Source organism: Nannobrachium achirus (assembly GCF_963921795.1).
Source record: "Nannobrachium achirus genome assembly, chromosome: 15".
NCBI classification, from domain to species: Eukaryota; Metazoa; Chordata; class Actinopteri; order Myctophiformes; family Myctophidae; genus Nannobrachium; species Nannobrachium achirus.
In genome coordinates, this window is record NC_137822.1 from 16,559,514 (window position 1) to 16,584,909 (window position 25,396).

Below are 25,396 nucleotides of genomic sequence, written 5' to 3' on the forward strand. Positions count from 1 at the left end.
GTTCTACCCACCTTTGGTTCGTTTCCCTCCAAAACAGTCAGCCTCGTTCTTTTTCTTTTGATGCCCTCCTCCTGACTTTGGTAAATGATTGGAGAAGGGCTCTTGAAATCGCTCTGCCCCTGGTATTTCTTTGTGAACATGATAGGATAGATTTCGCAGGATGCACACACAGTTCTCTACTGACTGAAAGACATTAAGAATGACATCACATTTTGATTAAATCAAGACCACAGAAGGTTTCATAAGTACAGGATACAGGCACATCCTAATTCACTTAATGATAATCACAGAAAGTCAAACAAAACTGTTGACAGACAGTAAACATTTTGTTTTTTTGCAAACAATATGCTCCACTTGGATGCATAGGCATATGAATTGAAAACAACAGGGCTAATGGTTTTCACTTTTCAGCTGTGTTACAGTAGTTGACAACTATGAAACAAATGCACAAATGTAAACAAATATTGTGACAGAATTGTCTTTTTTAAGAAACAAGAAGATATCAGATTAACTACACAGAGGAGCAGGTTTTAATCTTATGTGTGTACTCTCTTTAGGTTATGGGATTGCATTACCACAACTACAGTATCAAACAATCATGCAATGTAATATTTGTGCTAGTGTATACCGGTAGGATAATGTGTTTTAGAATGGGACTGCTTCTCAAAAGGAAAAACAATCATTTGTTTGTTTTTGTGTGCCAAGTCAGATGATATCTATTGTATTGCTTTAATAGTTTCAATTTCCAGGATTCAGTTTCTCCTGCCTTTCTGTGCCAACATAAATTAAATATCGTGCTCCCACATCATGACATCTCATCAGTGGCTAAAATCAAGTCTCTGTGGAAATAGCAAAAAATGCTTAGCAGCGGTATTTCTCTCTATAATACCAGATTGATATATTCTCAAATTGGTCTTGGGTAGACTTTTCCTATAGATCAGTGGTTCTCAACCTGTGGGTCGGGACCCCCAGGGGGGGTCCCCAAATTATTTTTGGGGGTCCCCTGATGATTAACTTAATGTGCAACATTGTTTTCTCACAAACCAACATAAAGTGTAGGCGTATAGAGGGAATCTGCACATTTCTAAAGTGACACTTTAAGGACATTTACTAAAATGACAAATTAAACATCGTCCAAATTGTCTAATATTAGAGGCAGAAATTGTGAAAATCTCCGATCTACATGCTCACAACGCCTCGCAATGCGAGGCGTTGGCGGTGGCGGGCGTTGTGAGCATGTAGATCTGCTATTTTCACAATAGAATTGTTTTATACAAAATGTAATGCCTCAACTCTTAGAGCTCGTCAGGGTGGGGGGTCCCCTGTTAAAATATGATTATTTTGGGGGTCACGGCCTGAAAAGGTTGAGGACTACTGCTGTAGATAAGATGAATATAGTGTGTGTGTGTGTGTGTGTGTGTGTGTGTGTGTGTGTGTGTGTGTGTGTGTGTGTGTGTGTGTGTGTGTGTGTGTGTGTGTGTGTGTGTGTGTGTGTGTGTGTGTGTGTGTGTGTGTGTGTGTGTGTGTGTGTGTGTGTGCCTCAGTTACCTTGTTGTCAGTCTCCTTGTTGATCACAGCTGAGTGTAGTGCGTGAAGGAGAGCATCCACCAGACCCTCACACTGCCTCAGCCTCTGTCGAGCTTCTGCCCCATCTGAGCTCACGTTCCTGGGGAAACCAGTTCTGTTAGCAAGCTGAGAGAACAGGACCATGCAATATCGATGTATTAAAAATGTATAATGAAAACTAAAAATACTGTTCCTACAAAACGGTGTGTGCTCGCCGCTCGCATGGAACGCCATGTACGGGCATAAAGATCTACCCAATGGACACTCCAACATGAACACCATATGGGCATAAAGATCTGCCCAACGGATACTCCAACATTACTTGTGAGACTCCTACATTGAATCCCTCAGATACTGAGGATTGAAAGGGTCTCTTCCTCTCTCTACTGTGTTGAGGAGAATAACCTTACTATATAAAGAATTGGGAGAGCATACTGGTCTCGCTTTCAGCGAGCCCACAATTATTATCTGTCGAGACAGATCTTGAGCTGCTGCACAAGTAAAAACAAAAAATCACACCCAATGTGAAGTGAGCGGTGTCGGTCGTGCTTGCATAACGTCATCAGACTAGGATTTGAGTCTAGTATGTACAGGGTATGCTATACACACACGTTTTGCTATGGCAAAACGCTGAGGAAAAAGGCTACAGACACACGACGATGACATCACTAGACAAACATGATGCTATGTACACACATTTTACTATGGCAAAACGCTGAGGAAAAAGGCTACAGACACACGTACAGCCACGTATAGGAGCGGTTTACCACCGCTCAAAAATAGGTAGAAAAGGGGCACACTAGAAAGGTTTAAAAGAAGGCTAAAGGCGAAGAGTAAAAAGTACAAAGAGAATTAAAACAAGGGTCGGCCACTATAAAAAAGAATAAAGCTTAAAGCTAGGCTTGCTGATGAAAGAGGGTAAAAGCTTGCAGATAAAAGAGGGGTTTAATACAATCTGACACAAAAAAGACAGCCGTTGCAGTTCTATTGTGTGGTGTTTCTTGGTCACCTCAGACACCCAGAGGTGTTCTTAAAGACGGTGGTCCACTCAGTGTCCTGGAGTCGACAGTGTTCAGTAGGATCTCTCCTCCAGCCCGACTGCGGGATGACCACTTCATCAGTCAGCGTCTGAAGACCATGGTTGATGACGCTCATTTTCAGAGGCTCGTGAGAAGAAAGATTCCACAGCGTCCCTGTAAAGAAATGCCATTTCATTTCCAAATCTTTTTTTATGCTCCAGGGGCACTGAAGTTACCCTCATTTACAGTGACAACAAGCGAACAATAATAACACAAACAACACTAATTATACTAAAAACTGCAAAAATATCAGTAAAACTATGAAAATATAACACTAACATAACCAGACAGTAAAAAAAAAAAAATTATAAAACTACAAAAAAAAGAACATTACAGACAGATACACAATGGTGTGAGGACGTGTGTATATAAATGTGTGTGTGTGCGCTGTGCGTGCATACAGTAAAAGTGTTGATAGGTAGCCTGCTTCCAGAACTCTCAGAGTGGACTCTTTCTCTGGTCTGGAGCTGAGTACATGAATCGGGATTTATTTTCGGCTCGCCAATGAGCGCGGGGGGTGGGGGTGGGTCTAACGAATATCCAATCCGCGCAGCAGTTGAAACGATTCAAACAAAGTTCACACACACACAGGCAGGCTGAGGAAGGCACACACACACACGCTCGCGCGCTGATTTCACCAAGCTGTTAATGTTGATTACATGTTTCTGGTCGCAGTTCTGTGTGGAAGCAGTCACTGGCACAGACAGAGACACACACACAATCACACACACACTCCGCGACCGTGCATCGCGTCCACCGTGCGTCTCGATCACTGTGCGTCGCGATCTCGATCACTGTGCGTCTCACTTGCGCGCGGACGCCAAAAAGTCCCTCCCCCGTAAATCGCTCAGAATAGGCACAGTTTCAGACTACTGCGTGAGCTGAGTCTGAGATCAGGCTAGTTGATAGGTACACAGCGACATGTGTTCTGTACCTGTGACCAACTCTCTGACCTCCATGCTGCTGGACTTCCTGAGCAGTCGCACCAGGGCCGGGATGCCCTCGCAGACCTTGATGGCCACCTTGTTGTTGTGGTCCTTGCCGTAGGAGATGTTGCGCAGGGCACCGCAGGCCTTGCGGTGCACCTCGGGCTTGGGGTGGTCCAGGAGCTCCACCAGTATCGGCACCCCCATCAGCTGCCGGACCTCCTGCTTGATGCGGTCGTTCTCGTAGCACAGGTGCTGCAGGTAGGCGGCCGCGTTGGACTTGACCGGGTCCATGGGGTGGCTGAGCATGGATATCACCTCCCGCAGGTTGGGGTCTCGCCACCGGGGGTCCCGGCGAATGCTGTCCAGGCTGACCATGCTGCTGCGCTTGTGGGGGAACTGCAGGGTCTGGGCCCGGGACGCGGTCTGGTAGAACGGGTTTGAGTTGGCGTCCACCTGGGGCATGATGGCGTCTTCATAGCCACCCCTGGAGAGACAGAGAGAGGAGCGTGTGTGTCAGAGAGACAGACGGGGAAGAGAGAGAAAGTGAGGGTGGAGTGTACTGGAGATTAATGTTGACATTAGCACAAACACAAACCCTCCGTTCAAGAAAGTAGCTGTATCTCAAGATAGTAGCTGTTTCTCAAACAAGGTGTCCCCTTAACTCTTGACAGTGTACAAATGGAACCATTTAGACCCCCCCTAAAGGAACCCACAGAGTACCTGGAATCCACTTTGAGAAACACAATTCCACAGATACATGCCTCATCTATTTGAATGATTACATCAAACGTGAAATTCACGATGGCAAATATTGCGGCATGGTCATGCTGGACCTCCAGAAGGCATTTGACACCGTCGATCATTCTATTCTGATTGAAAAACTCAAAGCTATTGGTCTTGATAGCACAGCAGTGAGATGGATGCACTCTTACTTGGTGGGGAGGGAACAGATGGTGGAAGTCAACGGAACCCTGTCCCCCCCCCCTCCCAGTAAACTGTGGAGTACCTCAAGGGAGTATACTAGGACCACTGTTGTTCTTAATATACGTAAACGACATGTCATCTGCTTGTGACTGCAATCTGTTTCTGTTCGCGGATGACTCGGCTCTCCTAGTCTCAGGCAGAGACATATTGCAGGTTGAAAAGGCCCTTAACTGTGAACTTAACAAGATCTGCACCTGGCTCAATGACAACAGACTCTCAATTCACCTAGGCAAAACTGAATGTATCCTCTTTGGATCTAGTCAGAAACTTAGCCTAGAGGCTAACCTTTTTCACTGGAGGCTAACCTATCCAGTGAAAAAATGACCGCAAGGTAATCAATAAAGTCAACCAACGAATTCGCTTCTTGCAAAGGGTTGCCCCGCTGATCAATATTAAATCCCGAAAGACACTAGGAGGTGCTCTTATTGGGCCCCTCATTGATTACGGAGTCCTTGTCTGGTATCGCGACGCCCCAGCTGCCTTAAAGTTAAAGCTCCAACAGCCCAAAACAAACTAATTAGGGTTGTGCTTGGTCTCCCTCCTCAGACCCACCTTACCGATCATCACCACGAAAGCGTGGGGTGGCTCAAAGTAGCTGATAGAGTACAGCATCTTGCAATGGGCCTGGTGTACAAGATACTACACCTCCAAGATTCCCATGTACCTGACAAACTACTTCTTAAAGGTCAAGGATGTTCACGATCACAACACCAGAGGCAGCTCCACTAATCATCATCAACGTAGATTTAACACTAAACAAGGCGCTAACTCGTTCTCCTGCTACACCATCAACATGTGGAACGCCCTTCCACAAGCCCTAAAGGAGAGCAAATCCCTAGCCTCCTTCAAAATTGGTATGAAAAGTCACCTTCAGACAGCTGCTACCCGTGACTTGTAAATAGACTAAGCCCCCATGCTCCCCCCCCCCTTTTCTTTTTTTCTGCCTTTGTATTTGATGTTATGCTTTTGAAACTGATATTATCCTAGATAAAGTACTATGTTCTATCCGTCTGTCTTTCAATGTTATATGAGATACTTAAAGTATGGTTCCTGTGGAAATAAGCCTCGGCTTTCTAGGATCTCCTTTTAGTTGACCTTGTACCAGTGATTTGTACTGTCATGAAACTGTACTTTTTTCTATTGCAAACATCTAATAAATTCTTCAATCAATCAATCAATGATTTAAGACATTAAATGAAACATCTCAATTAAAGAAGAAGGCCCAGGCAATTAAACTGTATCCCATTCCCAAAGTGGGCAATTAGCCTAATTCACGGCCCGCCCACTAAGCATCCCACGGGTGCTGAAGTCACATTTTGAAGGGGTAAATCCTACCATAGCCTATGGAGTTAGCACAGAAATCGCAAATTTAATGCAATTTCCGAATAGTAAAGTATAAAATACGGCTAGCATGATCAAGAACACAAGATACTAAACGGCACAAAGCACTATAATTTACTTTACTGTTAGAAATAATGATTTGTTGGCTTTAAGTCCAGTATAGTTTCCCCTTCTAAATTGAAGTCAGCACCCGGGGAAAACTGAGAAAGGGAAGTAGGTGGGCGGGCCGTGAATAAGGCTAATATCCTTTGTGAACAGTCCTGTCACTTTACTGTATATGGGTTGAGGAAAGAGCGTCTGGCATGCAGTAACAAGTGAAACCTCCTTATTTATCGACTTTACGACAGACTGTCATCTCTGATTGATAGCACCTGCTCCTAAACTTCAGCCCATCTGTCTCTCCTGCCCACTAGGCTGGCTGCATGGATGGGACAAACTAAAGATGTCTGTTGGGCTATGGAGCATAAAGGCCCATTCCCACTGGGCCAGATAAAAGATATCTGGAGAAATATCTCCAGATATCTTTTATCTGGCCCAGTGGGAATGGGCCTTAAGCCTGATATATACTTCACCGCATGGTGGTTTCCCGCTTCGGAAATAGCCAATCTAAAAGCGCAAAGCATCTTGTATCCGTGATACGCTATGTTGGCTATTTCTGGCGCGCAACACTGCCATACAGTGGAGTATAAAGTAAGCATAATATTTATAATTATCACTGCGGGTCCTTGCAGCAAAATGTTGATAGAATATTAATGTGTATGTTATTTGGATGACTTAATTGCTACTAAAGAAAATTGCTTCAGGAGATTTTCTTTTTCATTTTTTTCTTTTTCTTTTTACAATTTACACATTGGCACACATGCTTACACGTGCAGATGCATGCATGTACACATACAGTATGCACACACAAATACACAACAAACACATACTGTACTACTACCATGTCCTGTAATTTTAGTTTCTTCTTTAGAGCTATTTAAATTTCTATCATTCCCTACGTGGTGATAAACTGGACCAAGCAAATGCAATTTGCATTTGCATGGTCTAATTGAAAGACATAATTCCTCACAGCCTTCTCATCATCTCTAAACAATGTGAGGATGGTGATTGTAAGCACTGAACATTTCTGTACGAAGATGCTTCCAGTACTCAGACGGCTTCCTACACACATCAAAAATCAATGGGCTGTAAAGTGCAAACCATTAGCCTTTGTTAAAGGTAACCCCATTATAGGGAGAGCCTATTAATATTTCAGTGACAGTGTGACACAAATTGAATGTCCTAAACTGCTTTAATGAGAAGCAAATGCTTGACCAAAACACCTACCACAGAGAAGTTAACACGGCCACTGCATTGTTTCATTAACCCGTTAAAAACTGGGAAAGCATCTGTGTAGTTTTAGCTTTCAGCGTTGGCTATTCAAGTATAGCAGATGTACAAGCTCACAGCGCGGCACAAAGTATAGCAGATGTACAAGCTCACAGTGTGTCACTTCATGCCGCGCTGCAGGCTTGTACAGGTGCTATTTTTTTAACATTTTTGAAAAATCTTGAAAGTGTGAGAATGCATTATGAGAATCGGCTGATAGCTGAAAGATCTGTTTCTCATCTTGACATCTATACTATAATTTTGCGAATGTCTGTCTGAGTGAGTGAGTGAGTGAGTGTCTGTCTGTCTGAAACAGCGTTTCTCCTCGGTGGCTGGAGCAATTGATCTGAAATCGCATCACCATCAGCATATGAACACACCTGACATAACTGTGAAGCCCGTTTGTCACTTTCACAAATCGTATGCTGTATATTAGCATTTTTATGGTGTATCTATATCTATTTAGCCTACAGTACCTTTTGTGACCACACATGTTAAGGGAGGGGCGCTGTTGTTCAGGCCATGCACAATCACACACAAACCCACACACACACACAGTTACAGATGTTGTCCAAAAATCATGCAGATCGGTACACAGTATCTCTGTAGCCGTTAAATGGAACGGGTATTTCTTACATTGATGCTCCTACATATTAGCATGCAAGCACCAGTTAAAGTTACTTTCCATCCCTCATATACTGTGTGCACAGTGCACATCCCATAACCCACACACTGCACATCATTTCGGAGCTCATATCTTTGAACGGGTAAGGGCTAGTGTAATAAAAATAAAAAAAGCAACTCTTGCCACTGTGTGCGATCCATTCTCCTATGAATACATGTTGATCTAAAAGGACACCGCACCAGTCAAGTCAGAGCGCGGTGGTAACCAAAAAGTTTATGCCATAGTTTTGTACCTTTTCTGTGTCTATGGAGTTAACATTACTCTAATAGAGCCCCAGGTGTACGTGGTTATAACATACAAATATGTCTTCCCTGTGTATTTTTGGTTAATTCCTGAAAGCTGAAAGCCTCTGAGTCAAAAGGCCCAATTGAAATACATGGATATAATCACATCACAATATCATCCCTCCCCTTTTTTACCATTCAACAACAGCTGTGGGTGTGGCTAACTTCAGCTGGGCCACCACCCACCTCACAACCAGGCATACTTAATGAGCAGGTGGGTGTGGCCACATAAAAACATAATTTTAACACTTTCTGACTGTACACTTTTTTGGGAAAAATTCTTCCAAGTACAATCCTAATACCTGATGATTATGTTGTAGGGAGGAACCCCATCGGCACTCCATCTTTAAAGATATAAGTCAAATCTCTGTCCATATGATAATTGAACTTTGGGTAATGTAAAAAGTTCTACTGGCTGTTTTACCGTGGGTAAGGGTTTGTTAATTACCTGGTGCGGGACGGTTCCCTGAGGAGCTCCAAGGTGGTGATGGGTCTGAACTGGTGGATGCCTCCCAGTGTTGCGTACGTGGCAGCCGGGTGGTCAGTCTTAACATCCTGGGCATCGATGCCTCGCTCCCCATGGTCTTCGCCTTCAGCCTGACTGCTGAGGCCCATGGGACCATAGTTGTCCCTGGGAGGAAGGGGCAGGGTGTAGTGAGACCCAGGCTGGAAGTTTCTTGAGGGCCAGTAGCTAGGGAGACCACTTCGGGACAGGCTTCCATACCCTGCACATATGTCCCCTCCAAGGCCACTAAAGCTGTCAGGAACGTTGTAGTGGCTGCTCTGGCCCTCCGTGTTCAAAGGCTGCGCCTCAACTGGCCAAGTGAGCGTAGTGACAGTGGTACTACTGGTTGATATTGTAGGTGCAAGGGACTCTGCGATTTGGCTGTTTGCTGCAGATGTGGACTGCTCGGGTGGGATTTCTGGAACAAATTGAGAGGGTGGCTGACATATGTCAGGTGTGTCAGGTGTGTCAGGTGCATCGGGTGTATCAGGTGTGTCAGGTGTTTCAGGAGTTTCAGGGGTTTCAGGCATGTCAGAGTCTTCGAGGTTGAGTGGCCCAGCGGTGTCCGGAGTATCTACCTGCTCGCACTCCTGCTCGACTGCTTTGGAGTCCTAGAATGAGTAATAAATCACAGGTACATGGCAAAAGCGTTAATTTGAGTGTAAAAATGTATCATAATGGTCCACTTCCCATTGCGCACCAGACAGACAGACAGACAGACAGACAGACAGACAGGTCGGTAGGTAGGTACTGTAGGTAGGTACGTAGGTAGTTTTTTAATTGATCCCTACCTCCCTAAAAATTGCAAAAAGAGTGGGAAGGCAACAGTAGTCCGGGGCAGAGAAGAAATGACACCAAGTCCCACCATTGCGTGCCGCATGTGTGTATACCATTTCAGCAGCTCGTATTAGACTGAGCTCCTTTAATATAATCAAAAACCCTTTTCTATTAAAAATCCTTTATTCCCATTTACTTTGTAATATAATCTGATTTGCAGAAATATTTAGTATTTAGTATAATCACAGTATGAACTTATGATATACACACCATTACATGTCTCATAATTCAATCCCTGGCCCCTCTAATATCAAAACAATTATGTAAAGCCATAAATCTCTCTGCTTCTATACAAATAAACTTGCCTTGGCTACTGCAATACTAAACTGGTAAACCATCCCAGTAGCGTGAATTCACATTCATCATGTAAGACACGTGATAATGTGAATTCACACAAGCCGTTATGGTTTACCAGGCTACTGTAATACACCCATGAATGAACAAGTCTTTAATTAATGTGGTTGCCCTCACAGGGAAACCACATCTTTACAGATACTCTTTATTTGTCACGCTACTCCTCCCACAGTTTTAGGCACACACTTGGGCCATCTATACTATAATTTTGCAAATGTCTGTCTGTCTGTCCCAGCGTTTCTCCTCGGTGGCTGGAGCAATTGATCTGAAATCGCATCACCATCAGCATATGAACACACCTGACATAACTGTGAAGGCCGTTTGTCACTTTCACAAATCGTATGCTGTATATTAGCATTTTTATGCTGTATCTACTATCTATTCTGCATCTAGCATGAGGCACATCTATTCTGCATCTAGCTTGAGGCAAAATGTTTAACCAGCTCTGTGTGTGTGTGTGTGTGTGTGTGTGTGTGTGTGTGTGTGTGTGTGTGTGTGTGTGTGTGTGTGTGTGTGTGTGTGCAGGCAGGCGGGTGTGTGTGCAGGCGGGTGGGCGGGCGGGCTGGGGGGGGGGGAACAGTATCTCTGTAGCCATTAAACGAAACGGGTTTCTTACATTGATGCTCCTACATCATGCAAGCACCAGTTAAAGTTACTTTCCATCCCTCATATACTGTGTGCACAGTGCACATCCCATAACCCACACACTGCACATCATTTTGGAGCTCATATCTTTGAACGGGTAAGGGCTAGTATGTCAAATCGACCATCTTCCTCTGGACAAGTCTATATATAGTATATAGGCCTATATTAATTTACCAGTAAGACTCCCTAATCGGGAGATAAGCGCACAAATAGGCCAAAAGTTTGTTTTACCAATTATTACACTCTATGTGAACATTTACATCAACAAATCCCAAGTACTATGCAGAACGACCCATTTCAAGTTTTTAATGTACAACAATATTTAGAAAATAGGTCTACAAGCTGACAGTCCTCGTCCCTTATATTCCCATAGGTTATATGGAGATCTCAGTGTTTGTCAGTCCTTGTTCATTTATGCCCATATATGGACATCTCTATATCTACTGTAACAGTCCTTGTCCCTTTATGCCCATATATGGAGATCTCTTAACTGTAAGTCCTTGTCCCTTTTATGCCCATATATGGATATTCCTGATGTCATCAGTATATGAACATATATGGGCTTTCTGATATGCCCATATATAGAGATCTCTTAACTGTAAGCCCTTGTCCCTTTTATGCCCATATATGGATATCCCTGATGTCATCCGTATATGCCCATATATGGGCTTTCTAATATGCCCATATATGGAGATCTCTGTATCTCCATATATGGGTATAAAAGGATACTTCAGGTCTGACATCAGGTTTGTTTATATTGGGTTGCTAGGTTTGACATCACAAACTCTATGGGCCATCTGACCTAGAAATCTATATTTGGGCATAGATGACTCATCGTGACCTCATCACACGTCGACCGCACGTGTGACGTGCGGTCGACCGCACGTGTGACCGACGGACGGCCGGTGGAGGTTTTCATACTAAACTGTGACCTTACGGTCGCAATTAGTGAATACATTTTCTCCATTGACCTGAATGGGAAAATGCAAAAATGTAACTTTTCCCAAATATGGAGATGACTTGAAAGAGTCATCTCCATCTCCATACTCTTAAATCTAATGTTATTGATGCCTCATTCACATACAGAAAAGCCAGGCTAATGGTTTGCTTGGTAATTCAATGTATTCTCTATGCAAACCAGCTTTTAAAATTTCCAAGCTGGAAAAAAAGCTTGGAATCTTTTAAAGCTGGTTTGCATAGAGAATACATTGAATTACCAAGCAAACCATTAGCTTGGCTTCTCCCAGTGTGAATGCAGCATCAAGAGTAAGACGGAAATCATTTGCAAGTGTGACTCGCGTCACAGCAACCACACTTTCCTCTAGAGTTATACTAGTAAGACACCTCAGGGAAACATGACAATTTTCTTGCTATCTGGCCAGTGATGTATATCGGACCAGTTACCCAATCTCAACAGTGCCTGTTGAGATTGGCAGAACATGCCCATATATGGGCATTCACAAATATGGGCATTCCCAGATATACCCTTAATATTGATGACATCGGGACAGGGATTTCCATATATGGGCATAGAACGGACAAGGACGTAATTAATTTGCAAGTGTGATCTGGGAATGCCAGATATGCCCTTAATATTGATGACACTTTGAGATAAGTTTGGTTTTTTTCGTCTTTTTTAGATTTGTTTTGGGGTTTTTATACCTTTATTGATAGGACAGTAAACTGACAGGAAATGGGGGAGAGTTGGGGAATGACACGTAGATCGGGAATGGATCAGGAATCAAACCGGCGGCGACACCGCCAGGCATCCATGCCTATATGGCGATGCCTAAGTGGTATGTGCCTGGACCAGTAGGCCAGCGGGCGCCCCCAAAATAAGTTTGATTTTGACACCACTGGTTCATCTTAAGCTGGGGAGGATTTAGCTTTCGCATCAGGCATCTTGACTTGCACATCATCCATTATGTTGCTATTGCTAGCTCCTTCCACCTCCTCCCATGTTTCCTCCTGATCAGACTCAGATTCTTCCTCAGTTTGAGAGTCAGTGACTGAAGACTCCCATGTTTCCTCCTGATCGGAGTCCTCCTCAGTTTGAGATTCAGTGACTGAAGAACCTCCCTTGGGCTGCTTTGCATCAGGAGGACACTCCATCTTCCCCAAATTCATCGCGTCCTCGCTGAAGGCCTGGTCAGCCCAGTGCAGATTCTCCACAAGCTCCTCTGCCGGCTGCTCCCTCACTCTATTGGGCTTCATCTGGAGTACATGGGCCCTGTTCAGTCTGCTGTAATTGGCCTGCCGTCTTGGGATATGCTGAGGTTGTTCCACATCTCTCAGCTGGGACTGTTCTACAGCCAGGGAAGGGGGATCCCTTTGATGCTGGCGCAGTGGTGCAGTGATGCCATACCGGAAAGCCCCCTGAACACAACCATACAGAAACACCAGGATGGAGAGTACAACAGCGAGGAGGACAGGAATCTGAAAGGTCACAGGTAGGTCCTTGAGGAGCGCCCTGAGAAATTCATTGATCCCCTGGCCAACATGCTTCAGAGGCTCTGTGATGAAGGTGGTTATGGTGAACGATATGGCCTTGGTAGGAGGTACCAACATGATTGGGTTGACAATGACACCTTCATAGTATCTCTTACAGGGGTCGTCTTGAAGAGTCCATGTAGTTCTGAACCACTCCCGCAGGCTGTCGCTCCAGCCAATCTCCTTCATCCCAGTGCATTTGTCACTGACACTGGACATTTTCACAATGTTGTTTTGGTGCTCAGCAAAAGCAATCTTGTAGAGGTAGAACCAGTTCCAGAAGATACTGATAAAGAAGCAGATAGCAAACATTTTCTTGAATTGGACAAACCAGGAGACCCCCGACCACAACTGAGTGCAAATGGTGGTGACTATGACCATCACGCACAGGGACACCCTTAAGACAGTGTTGAGATCCACACCAAAGGTGTCCTCAAAGTGCCACTTCCAAGGTGTGTAGTCATGCGGTTTGAGATCAATGAATATTTGGCTGATAGCATTGTCCAGCGCCCCTGTTATTCTGCTCTCCTCACCCTCAAGAAGCATCCGAATCTCCACCATAGCTTGCGGGGACAGTTTCACTTTGGCATTATAAAAGATGTCCCCAGGGTCACTGGGCACACCGATTCTGTCTATTTCCCTCAGGAGCCTGGTGAGAAATCGTTTGAACACTGGCGTGCACGTGGGCTGATCTTGAAGAAATGCAATCTTCTTGTTCTGATCTTCAACTTGTCTTTGCAACACTTCTACTTTGTGGTTACAAACTGGCAGCTCATCTTTGGAGTCCTGAGTGTATTCTCTTCTTTCTATTGGCAGACTCGGATAGTTTGATGGCTCTACGGGTTTTCTCATGGTTTTGGTGGTGGGATCATAGTTGAGCATATCATATGGGTCAATCCAGTCGTCGTGTTGTCCCATCACACCATGCAGTGACATGCTGCATACCAGCAGCACAATGATCAGTATGCTAGCACAGGAAGTCATTTTTCCCAAGCTGACCAGCTAGTTCTCAGGCAACTCAGGATCCTTTTATGTGGTGTTTCACTATGCGGAGAGTCTCTTTATAGTTTATACCCTTCCTCTGAGCTGGTCGAGTCATCCTGGTGATGTCAGAATGAGTAAGCCATAGCCATATGGAGATCCGGGTCATGTCTGATGATGTCAGTGTTTGTCTCTACTCCATATATGGAGATCTATGTGATGATCCAGTCAGCTCCATATATGGAGATTTGTGTTGTACCAACTTGGAAGGTAACAATTAAGATGATGTGAAAAGCCTTCTTAACAGTCACCATGTCACTTTGAGCCAACCATGTCCATATACTGTATAGAGGTCCAGGTCAGGTCCAAGATGTCAGTCATAGATGAGTCAGACAGGACCATGGAATTGCAGGTCGGCGATGCCCAAATATGGAGTCCATGATGTCATACTCCAGTCTCCAAGTATTCTGACTAGCAACAATGTTAACCGTAACAACCTGAACTCACCCACACATGTTGACTAACAATAACAATCATCTGACATCAAAGTGATTATATAATTTGTCATTAACAAATATGGGCTTAATATTGATGACATCAGGGATCTCCATATATGAGCACACTGTAAAAAATTAAAAGTTGGGAAAACTCAAAATTTTAAGGCAACAAACTTCAGAAAACCTTTGAGTTTAGGGCAACTTAGAATTTTAAGTTAAGCAAAAATTATAAAAGCTGAGGCAACTTAAAATGTTAAGATACACCAACTAAACCAATTTAAGCAAAACTTAAAGTTTTATGTTTGATTGTCTAACTTAAAAGTTTTCTGAAGTTTGTTGCCTTAAAATGTTGAGTTTTCTCAACTTTTATTTTTTACACAGCATAAAAGAGATTTGGTTCCCCTGGCATCAGAGGGATCTCCATATGGCAATAAAAGGGATTTGGTTCTCCTGACATCACAGTGATTATATATTGGCATTCACAAATATGGGCTTAATATTGATGACATCTGGATCTCCATATATGGGCATAAAAGGGATTTGGTTCCCCTGGCATCACAGGGATCTCCATATGGCAATAAAAGGGATTGAAATCACATTGAGAGATGGGCGCTACTCGAGGTGAGTCATATATCGAATCATATATCCTGGCTGGTGATATAACTTTAACTGACACAAAGTATTTATAAAAAGTCTAGAGTGAAATCCTGGTCGGGGCGCCTTAGCTCTGTGCTGCGAGGCGCAATATGTGGCGTGTGGCCCCAATGGGAGACAGGTTTGCAATGAGTTTTCAGGAGTGGGTCGGCGCTCACAAACCGTAGACGAACTAAGCATGTTGACGTAATTACTGCACGTACTCTCTCACCCAAAATGTACACAAAATCAAACATACAGAACTATAAATGGCCCTTGAGACAGTTGTTGGTTTGCTTGGAGAGAGAAAACATGCGTTTGTTATCTATGTAAAGGACACCGAACTCCCAGGTGTCCTACAGTAGGAATAATCTGTCCTCATTCTAGCATATTCCAGGCTTTGTAGTCTGCCAGTAAATAATGAATTGTTTTCACCTGCCAATGAATAATGAGTTATTTTGAAAATGAGTTTAGATTGGACCCTGATGAGACAAGCTGAGGTCCAGCTATTGTTGAGCAAATTGCACTCAAAACCATTCAATGGTTTTGTTTGAGTTAAAGGATTTTGACATAACTCTCTGAACAAAACCGATTGATTCCCATAAAAAACAAACAATAACAATAATCAGGTGATTTAAATTAGTTGTATGAAATACAGTATAATGACGTTTCACATTCTGCCCACATAGCGCACTCTGGCAATCAATCAGTTTAAGTAAAAATAAAAATAAATAAATAAACGTCTTGTTACCGATGGGACTTAGTACTCTTCTGTTGAAGAGCAACTTATCTTTAATGGATGTTTGATATTAAAAGCATATAATGGCTCATAAATCCTGGCGAGAAGAATAAACCCTACAAAATACATTACTGTTATCTCTTTAGACATAAAGCACAGACACTGTTGTGCATGCATCAGGAAATAGATAAGATAATAATAAGATAAGCCAATATGTGCTGTTTCCATTTGGGCTGAGAACAGACATACTATACACCCCTGGCTGTACATACAGCCAGGGGTGTATAGAATCTGAAGGTGTTTTATGATGTGTTTAATGTAGGTTTCCTAAAATAATGGTAAAGAGTTTTTATTTTTAGGGAAGGGGTTGGCCTTGTAAAACAGCCTTGTAAAACATTACAAGAGTGATAGGAAGCACATTGTCCTCTGTGAGATTCGAACTAATAATGTTGGGCTTGAAAGTCTAACCCAGGGGTCTTCAACGTTTTCAGGCCAAGGAACCCTTTGTTGAGAGAGAGAGATGAAGCAGGGACTCCCACATCCTGTTCATAGATTCCATATAGTTTCATCGTTTGGCAACACAATCATCAGTGTATTTTGGGTTCATGTCAATTTGTGTTTTCAGATATTTAACCACTTGAACCGTCAATACTTAATAAACTTGACCTTTCACTCTGTACTTAGTCTGCTCTTTTTCCCCTCTACACCAAACCTCTTTGCCAATAATAGCCGATCTACAAGCTCACAACGCTTCGCAGCACGAAGAGTTGTGAGCTTGTAGATCTGCTATTTTTGGCTACAGTTCTCAGAATATGGACACTAGAGTTCAAGTTGTTAATATAAAAAGGATTGGAAGATTTGGAGGACCCCCTGTAGTAACTCTGAGGACCCCCTAGAGGTCCCGGACCCCCTGTTGAAGACCCCTGGTCTAACCAACGCAGCATCAAGGTTACTGGTGGAACGGAAGTTAATTGAATCTGATCCTGCCCCCTTTTTTGGCAGAAAGGGGAGGGGGGTTCTGCCATTCAGCGAATCAGAAGAGAGAGAAAGGAATTCTGCGAACAGCGATATTAGCTATGCATTCAATCTGATAAAGTCGTAAACCTCTGTGTCTGTCTGCTGTGGTGTGTCTGTCTCTGTTGAGCTGTCATTGGCAGAGGTCACCATGGAGATGTTGGAGGTGGGCGTGTCCAGATCTTCATTGGTGGATGGGTGGTCCTGAGCTGCCTCTTTAGAGTCTTGGGGTAAGGGCAGAGGCAAGGAGGGCCCCTCCGAGCCATGCTCCTAAATAACACACACATGCACGTACGCACACACGCACGCACGCACACACACACACACACACACACACACACACACACACACACACACACACACACACACACACACACACACACACACACACACACACACACACACACACCTAATTAAGCACATGCACATACAGTATAATGACATAAATGATACCTGCACCTCCAAAAAAATACTTTTCACCCATGGATAAACAATTGTTAAAATCATCATCCATCATAAAGCAGAACGAAAATGGAAGGACACTCATAATGTCAATTAAAAGTATTTAGCTGAGACTATTGATACAAAAAACACCAGAGTGCTCTTTGATATTATTGGCCACACTACAGATGCCCACAATGTGAAACAGATTCCCACAATGTGATTGAGAACTCCACAGAGATATGTGAGGATTTTCTCTTTCTTTTCCAATAAAGTCATCACAAAAATAAATTGAATTATACCCTAACCTCGCGTCACCAGGCTTTCCGCTGGGGGAAAGCCTGGTCTTCGTTTACTAAACGGGTCGTTTGATCCGGTCTAGACCGGATGGCATCCTACGTCATTTTGTATTCAAAACGGACTACACTTTGGCAGGAAACACCAAACCGGAAACAGTTTCAACCCAGTTAGCGCATGCGCAAGTAGTTAGCGCATGCACAAGTAGGGGTTAAAACTGTTTCCGGTGAATACAGTTTACAAATAGTACAAGAAGAAATCAACACTAGTAGCAATGCGCGTACATGTACAGAAAACAATTTTTATAGGACTGGCACTAAATCTTATGGGAACTGCACTGCCTCCTCGACCACAAAGCACCACAGAGGGTGGTGCTTTGTCCCATCACATCCTCAGAGATGAGCTTCACTCCCTACAGGGAACACTCAAATATCAATACGAGGAACATGTTGTCATTGTCGGGCAGAAACCTTGTATCTCTAAGTTTCAAATGTGTATGTTTTTTGGTAAAGTAAAGCCCTGCTTCATTATACACGACTTTCGCACAAGACTAGTGAAAATATAGCTATCGACAAGCACACAACGCCTGGCGATGCGAGGCGTTGTGTGCTTGTAGATTGACTATTTTCAATCTTTTTCAATATAACAAAAATAGGAAGGTTTTGGACAAACAAGGTTTCCACCCGACAACGACGATGTGTAACACAGGCTGAGCAGATCATCAAGTACTGCATGGGGCAATCAAGTCATTGCCCCATGCAGCCACAAACAGTTCACAGCACTGCTGTGCGGCCAGGCAAACAATACCTGTGTATCAGAAGCCATTCCATCAGTCTTCAGAACATTGTAATAATATACTGTACCTGCTGCTTTTGTATACTATTATGCTGAGAGTTTTTCACTGCACAAGAAGCACTTTTCTGCCTCCCCATGTGCTATTTATAATTTTTTTATTTAAATCATGCAACTTATTTATATTGGACTTGTATGTTTGATTTTCCCTGTGCCCACCTGTTACTTCAACCATTTTCGACTATCTTCATATCATTGGTCCTCACTAATACCGATACTGATTATAATAATAATGTTATAATAATTTGGTTCCCACTCCTCTGGGATATTTCTGTCACCGTATATATATATACACATATATATGTGTCTTCTTTATTTACCCATCCTACAAGGAGCAGTGAGTGCTATGAGCACAGCGCTCATGGGGAGTAGTTAAGTATCCTGCTCAGAGACCCTTTCGACACATAGGATGGGGCCAGGGCACGGACCGGGGTACTTCTGTTTCCCAGATGGCCTCTATAACCACTCAGCTATGGCCACCCAAGATGGCATCATTTATGTCTGTGTACTCAGTCTTCTATGTCTTGGAGGAGGGCTGTGGACACTTCAAAAACCTGCCTGCCAGTGACATCAACAGTATTTTGGTCATTTCAAACTTTTCTTAAATTTTATTAATGGAAGAACAATGGTGGCTTATATTTCAGCATATCTTTACAGGAAGAGATAGACTGTATTTCCCATTAGCTTGAAATCCCCATCCATGATGTCATTGGTGGACAGGTTTCTGAACTGTCCAGAGCCCACCAATGAGATGCAGAGCAGTGAGTTGAATGACATTGTGCCATTCTATATTAAATCTAATGTATACCATGGCACAGGACCAATTATATGAAATATCAGGTTGAAAATGATGCTACCTCTTCCTTTAACTAAAAATGGAACATTATTATAACGTTTCTCCCGACAATTCACCCTTTGTTAGCCTTCTGGTTGGTCCCTGACTGACCAGCCAACAGGCTCTATTTGCCTTGTCCTGCCCTATTTCCGCCTTTTTTATGTTGAATTTGGTAAAACACAGTTTTTGTAGAAATACAAACATTTAAAAACATGCTAGTCACTATAGTGCCACTGCCATTTTACTGAAACCAAGTTTGAAATTAGAATTGAACACACAGAATAATAATACGAAGCAACTGAATTAAAATGGTAGAGTGTCCCACCGAGTGTCCCACCCAGACACAGCAACCAATGGGTGTGAAGAGGGGCGGGACTTGACAAAGTGTGAATTCAGTCCCTGCATGCCCGATTTGTGGTTAAGTCACGGTAGCACGCTGGGTGCTACTGTGGGTTCTTGCCAACACAACACGATTGATGAAAAACGTTTTGTAATTAAAGTTTCTCGTGCTTTATTGTCTACACACATGCACATGAACAACAACACAGAATTATATCGGTGCGCCAAGTCTATATACTGTAGCCCAGCCTTGCTGGGTCTGCTGCTTGCTATGCATTTAAATCAAAGTCCTTTATAACATTGCACCATTGAGCCAGCTCTCTCTCTCTCTCCCCTCTCTCTCTCTCTCTCTCTCTCTCTCTCTCTCTCTCTCTCTCTCTCTCTCTCTCTCTGCTGGCTTTTCTCTGGTGTGTGTGTGTGTGTGTGTGTGTGTGTGTGTGTGTGTGTGTGTGTGTGTGCGTGTGTGCGTGCGTGCGTGCGTGCGTGCGTGCGTACGTGCTAGATCTGAACCTATATTGTAGGTCCAACATGCTACAATGAATAGGTACAATAGGAAACACCTGACCATCAATTAACCACTGCTCCCTTGAGTCACTCCCATTCCCCCCCCCCCCCCCCCGGAAATGGGGGCAGCTGTCTTGGTTGGCCACAGATGGGGGGGGGGGGGGGGGGAATGGGTGCCTACTAACCATGATGAAGTTACCGTTACTGAAATGTCTGTTTCTTAAGCCTTTGCACACATTGGTATCAGGTATATACTATAGATTTGTAGTATTAACAATTGCACACAGTCATGATTTAAATATTAATTGAATACATTTTACTAAACATTTGAACTTTGTGTTCTTTGTGTTTATCCTTCTGGATTGGCCACTCAGCGGCGCTGGACAACAAGTTCCATTCTATACATCAGCTGGGGGTGAGAGAGAGAGACATACTAGAATCATACATGGGCAACTGGCGGCCCGGGGGCCACATGCGGCCCCCACTGGCCCGCAGGTAAATACCAGAATACTGATAGTATATTAAATTGATTTCAGCTGTTACAATTCCAAACATAACCTGCTTTAATTCCATCAGTCTATTTTAGTACTAGCATAGTAGTACTAAAATGTATTTTTTTTATGTCCAATTTATTTGTATTTAGGTTCATAAAGTTAACATGAGTATATAACTAAATGCGTTTGAAATGAAATCAAAATGTTACATTTCAGGATTCCAATTAAAAAATAACAAAAAATTATTCAGGATTCCAATTCAAAAGAAGCAAAAATAGCCGATCTACAAGCTCAAAACGCATCACGCTGCGTTTTGAGCTTGTAGATCTGCTATTTTTGCTTCTTTTGTATGAGATACTAGAATGACAAAGTAGGACTTGCAATATGCAATGTGGCCCCCTTGAGTGAAGGTGGAAATATAGTGGCCCTCGACATCATCAAAGATGCCCACTCCTGTACTAGATGATAGTCCTTGTATGTTTTTGCTTTGGTCCGTTCTTAATCAGCATGTCAGCTGTAGGGTGTCAAAGATTCCACTTAAGTCTTAAGTCCAGTATAGGTCACTTGCTGTCATATTATAGCTGTTTCTTTCCATTGTTATGCAGATCAGACAGCCACGCATATTATAGGATCTTATTTTGCATTGCATTGATATGATTGAGACAATATAAAGGGACCACACACACTCGCACGCGCGTGCACGCACGCACGCGCGTGCACGCACGCACGCACACACACACACACACACACACACACACACACACACACACACACACACACACACACACACACACACACACACACACACACACACACACACACACACACACACACACACACACTGGTGGCATATCTAGCATTGTGGATGATCATGAGCCCAGTAGAGATTAGGATAACCACTGATTGAAAATGGTACTGTGCTATATGTGAGGGTGGTCCAGCTTTTTGTTTTGTTTTGTAGCTATTTTCACATACCATGTTTAGGCTTATACTGGCTTTTTATTTTGTTTTGTAGCTATTTTGACATACCATGTTTAGGCATCCAAGAGCACCATTCCTAAATTAGCTGAACTTACTCGAAACTCTTCAAGAAGCAAATATGCTCTACAGTTGTGTGACAACGTATACAGTACGTTTAAAGACGTTAGTCTTAGGAGAAAATTGGCTTTTAGTTTTTTTGCCACTTTTTCTCCCCAATTTCTCGTTAATGCCAATTGATTCATCCCCACACACACTTGTATTTTATCCTACTCACTCACTTAACCGTGACTGTGAGGACCCCCCCACCGGAAGACACGGGCTGACAGGTGCCACCACAGCCCGTAGGAATACATGCAGTGACAAAGTGACACCTCCCCCTCACTGTCGGGCAGAAACCTCGTATCTCCAAGTGATCGTCGCACAAAACTAGTGAAAACAGCAGATCTACAAGCACACAACGCCTCGCGATGCGAGGCGTTGTGTGCTTGTAGATCGGCTGTTTTCACTAGTTTAGTATATTTTTTAGATGATAAATACAAAATGAACGGTTTTGAACATACAAGGTTTCCACCCGATAACGACAATATACTAGTGTTGTTGCTGCTCTTATATTACCATTATTACTGGGGTTGGTGGGGGCAAGACAGTAGCCCCCCGCGGGCCGCAAATGGCCCGCGGGCCACCTATTGGGGAACCCTGCCTTAGATGCTCAACAAAGCTGGATGCACCTCGATGGATTGGAACACAACCTCTGCGGTGGTGGGAAGCCACTTCACCACTGTGCCACTCGAGCATTGGCATGTACCGGTAGTTTTGAATGTGGTTTGACGCGCACGTCACTCTGCTGTAACCAGACTTGATTTCGCTTTTTGTTTCGATTATCTTTTCAGTGGATTTGATCGTATCCACTACTGACAGGATTGTCAGAACTAGAAGTCTTTCATATTCCATTAACTTACTGAGTTGTTAAACTGACTCCCCGCAATTGTCCGCCAGTAAATGTATTTTTAGACTTTTATCAAAACTAAATATAGAAAATACGTTATTCTTTGGGTGTTTTAAATGTATAATTTGTGCTGCAGCTGTTCTATTAACTCTAAATTCCCATTTTGAAGGCAGACGCATTAAACACTGCAGTCATTGCAATTTTTGTAATTAAGTAAGTCAGGAGCCAAAGAGCATCCGGCTCATTAGCGCAAGAGCTTGATCACACAAAATCTAGATTTTTCAACCAGGCCACATTTCCATGCAATGAAATGTGTCAGAGGGAGGCAGAGAGGACAAGTGGAACACACAGAACACATCTAGAGAATCCTAACTTGAGCACTTATGGGTATATGATTGGAACCGTAGTCATGCGGGGCTAAAGTGACTATAAAGTGGCTAAAGTTGTCTTCTTGTAGATCTGCTATTTTCACTCGTTTTCTGCGACAGCCCTGTATGATGAAGCAGGCCTTTACATTACGTAAAAACATAGAAATCTGAAAATTGGAGATACAAGGTTACATGCCTGACAGTGACGATTTGTATTATTCTTCAGGACCACACAGCTTAATTAAGGGATTGGAGAACCATTGTAAGTTGGCTAAGAAACTGTTTTGCTGTCCTGCTCAAGCTCCAGGGAAGCCCAGGGCCTTATTTGAATAACGCACAACTCATTCACACTCACTCAGAGAGTGAACAGGTACTGTACATCTGGTTGTATATCTCTCTCCATTGACAGGCTGAGGCTCTCATAGCTGTTTCATCTGCAACAACACCAAACACCCCCACTGTCATGCTGCTGCTTTAGATTTACAAAATGTGTTGCAATGTATAGATGTTGGGGCACAGCGATGCAGAAGATTGCCTGTTCTAGTCAACTCTCCTGTTATGACCAATAGTGGTGCTTTATTTTGAAAGACTCACATATGGTACAGAGAGTGAGCCATCTCAAGGACATGAAATCACACTTAATGCTGGATGCGTAATGCTCCCCGTCGTAGAGGTAAGACAGAGCTGGAAGGTAAATCCGTTTCAGTCCAAGTTCAGAATAAATTAGCAGCAATAACACCCAATATAGCCTATGTGTGTTTCGAGCAGTGTGACCGAAACGGTAACGGCTCCATATCCACATAGGATGCTAAAACATGAAGTCATGCATCTGAAGTCAGAATACATTATTCACTAATCTGTCACAACAGACCGCAAACCCCCCCCCCCTCCCCCCACATCACCAGGGTATTGAATCGATACAGTAGGTGTCAATCTAGAGAAGATACTGTGCATTGCAACTGAAAATTCGAATTCACTGCCCATTTCAGACATTTGGGCTTAAAGCTGTAGGATTGCCTCCACACATACCGGTAGGTCGAATATACAGTACATCACAGGACAATTGATCTATTTCTTTTACTATTCAGCCTTTACTTGCATTATGGCCTGCCCAAAATCCATTAGACACACACATACACACATCCTGCGAGACCCTTCTTTCCCAAACTTCCAAATGGGAACCTGGACCTTCCTTTCTCTCTTTATGGCATTACGGTATGTTATAGCAGCCTCCGCTCCTCAAACAGTTAAATACTGCATGGTCAGATTTAATGTCTCTCTGACACACCAAGGCTATACGGTGAGCTGTGTGTGTTAGAGAGTATGCAGCACATTAACCTGTCTCACAGCCAATGCTTATAATGCAACCAATGATCAACACCCTCCTTAAAAGCTTATGGTGTTTAGACACACAAGCGCGCGCACACACACACACACACACACACACACACACACACACACACACACACACACACACACACACACACACACACACACACACACACACTCACACACGCACATGCACACGCACACGCACACGCACACGCACACGCACACGCATACATGAGCGCGTAAGAGATGTTATATGTGTCCCTGCGCACACACAAGGAGATTGCAGCGAACGGTGGTGAGGGAAGAGCAGTGCTGTGCCTTCATGCAGCATGATGACAGAGGTGGAATGCAAAGAGCTGCTGAGGGCTAGAGCTTTCTGTATAGGGCAAAAAGCAAAATATTAAAGGCATTCAAAGGTAGAAAATACACATGTATAGTCTTACCTCTTTCACGTCAGCAGGCATGGCTAGATCTGCTCTGATTATTACAACCCCTCCGCACACACAGATGACAAACAGGAATATTTAGTCCCCTCTGAGGTGCGAAAACTGCGTCTGTTTTTCCCCTCTCTCTCCCTGGCTGGGCTGGTTGCCTCCTTCACTTTCCCTCCCGAGTGTCAGTGCTGTTCAAACGTGAGTGGCCATCCCTCCACCCAGCGACTGCTAACGCACATCAGCAGCACACTCTCCCCCCTACTCACTCCCTCTCTCTCTCACTCTCTCCCCTTCCCTCTCTCTTTCTGTCTTCCCCTCCCTCACTCCATTCTCTCTCTCTCTCTCTCTCTCTCTCTCTCTCTCTCTATCTCTCTCTCTCTCTCTCTCTCTCTCTCTCTCTCTCTCTCTCTCATACACACTACATAGTACACACACCATTCACACGGGCACACATGCACATTCCCTCACACGTCCGCCGTCCACACACACAGTGAGCTGGGATGAATGCAGTACTTTGCCATCCTGAAAGAGATGCTGAATCAACAACTAAAATCAGGCAGCCTCATCACAACACTCAACCCTCTGATCTGTGTTGTCATAGCAACAGCAGCAGTTAACGTGCATGCATGCGCGTGCATGTGT

At 43.6% G+C, this 25,396-nt stretch overlaps 2 protein-coding genes across 2 annotated transcripts in view; both read right to left on the reverse strand.

The window, feature by feature from the left end:
- The window catches only part of LOC308299638 (splicing regulator ARVCF-like), a gene marked incomplete at both ends in the record, with an annotated part of 34,855 nt that extends 10,071 nt beyond the window's left edge, over positions 1-24,784 (reverse strand). The window contains 7 exons of the mRNA XM_080743432.1: positions 12-183; positions 1,549-1,666; positions 2,576-2,759; positions 3,580-4,058; positions 8,685-9,352; positions 17,022-17,201; positions 24,764-24,784. Coding sequence (XP_080599558.1) covers positions 12-183; positions 1,549-1,666; positions 2,576-2,759; positions 3,580-4,058; positions 8,685-9,352; positions 17,022-17,201; positions 24,764-24,784 — 1,822 coding nt within the window. The remainder of the gene's footprint in view (positions 1-11; positions 184-1,548; positions 1,667-2,575; positions 2,760-3,579; positions 4,059-8,684; positions 9,353-17,021; positions 17,202-24,763) is intronic.
- On the reverse strand, positions 12,444-14,051 carry LOC308299060 (chloride channel CLIC-like protein 1; the record flags this gene model as incomplete). Its single annotated transcript, XM_080742785.1, has 1 exon — positions 12,444-14,051. The coding sequence occupies one exon, from the start codon at positions 14,049-14,051 to the stop codon at positions 12,444-12,446; it is 1,608 nt and encodes a 535-aa protein (XP_080598911.1).
- Positions 24,785-25,396: the final 612 nt, after the last annotated feature.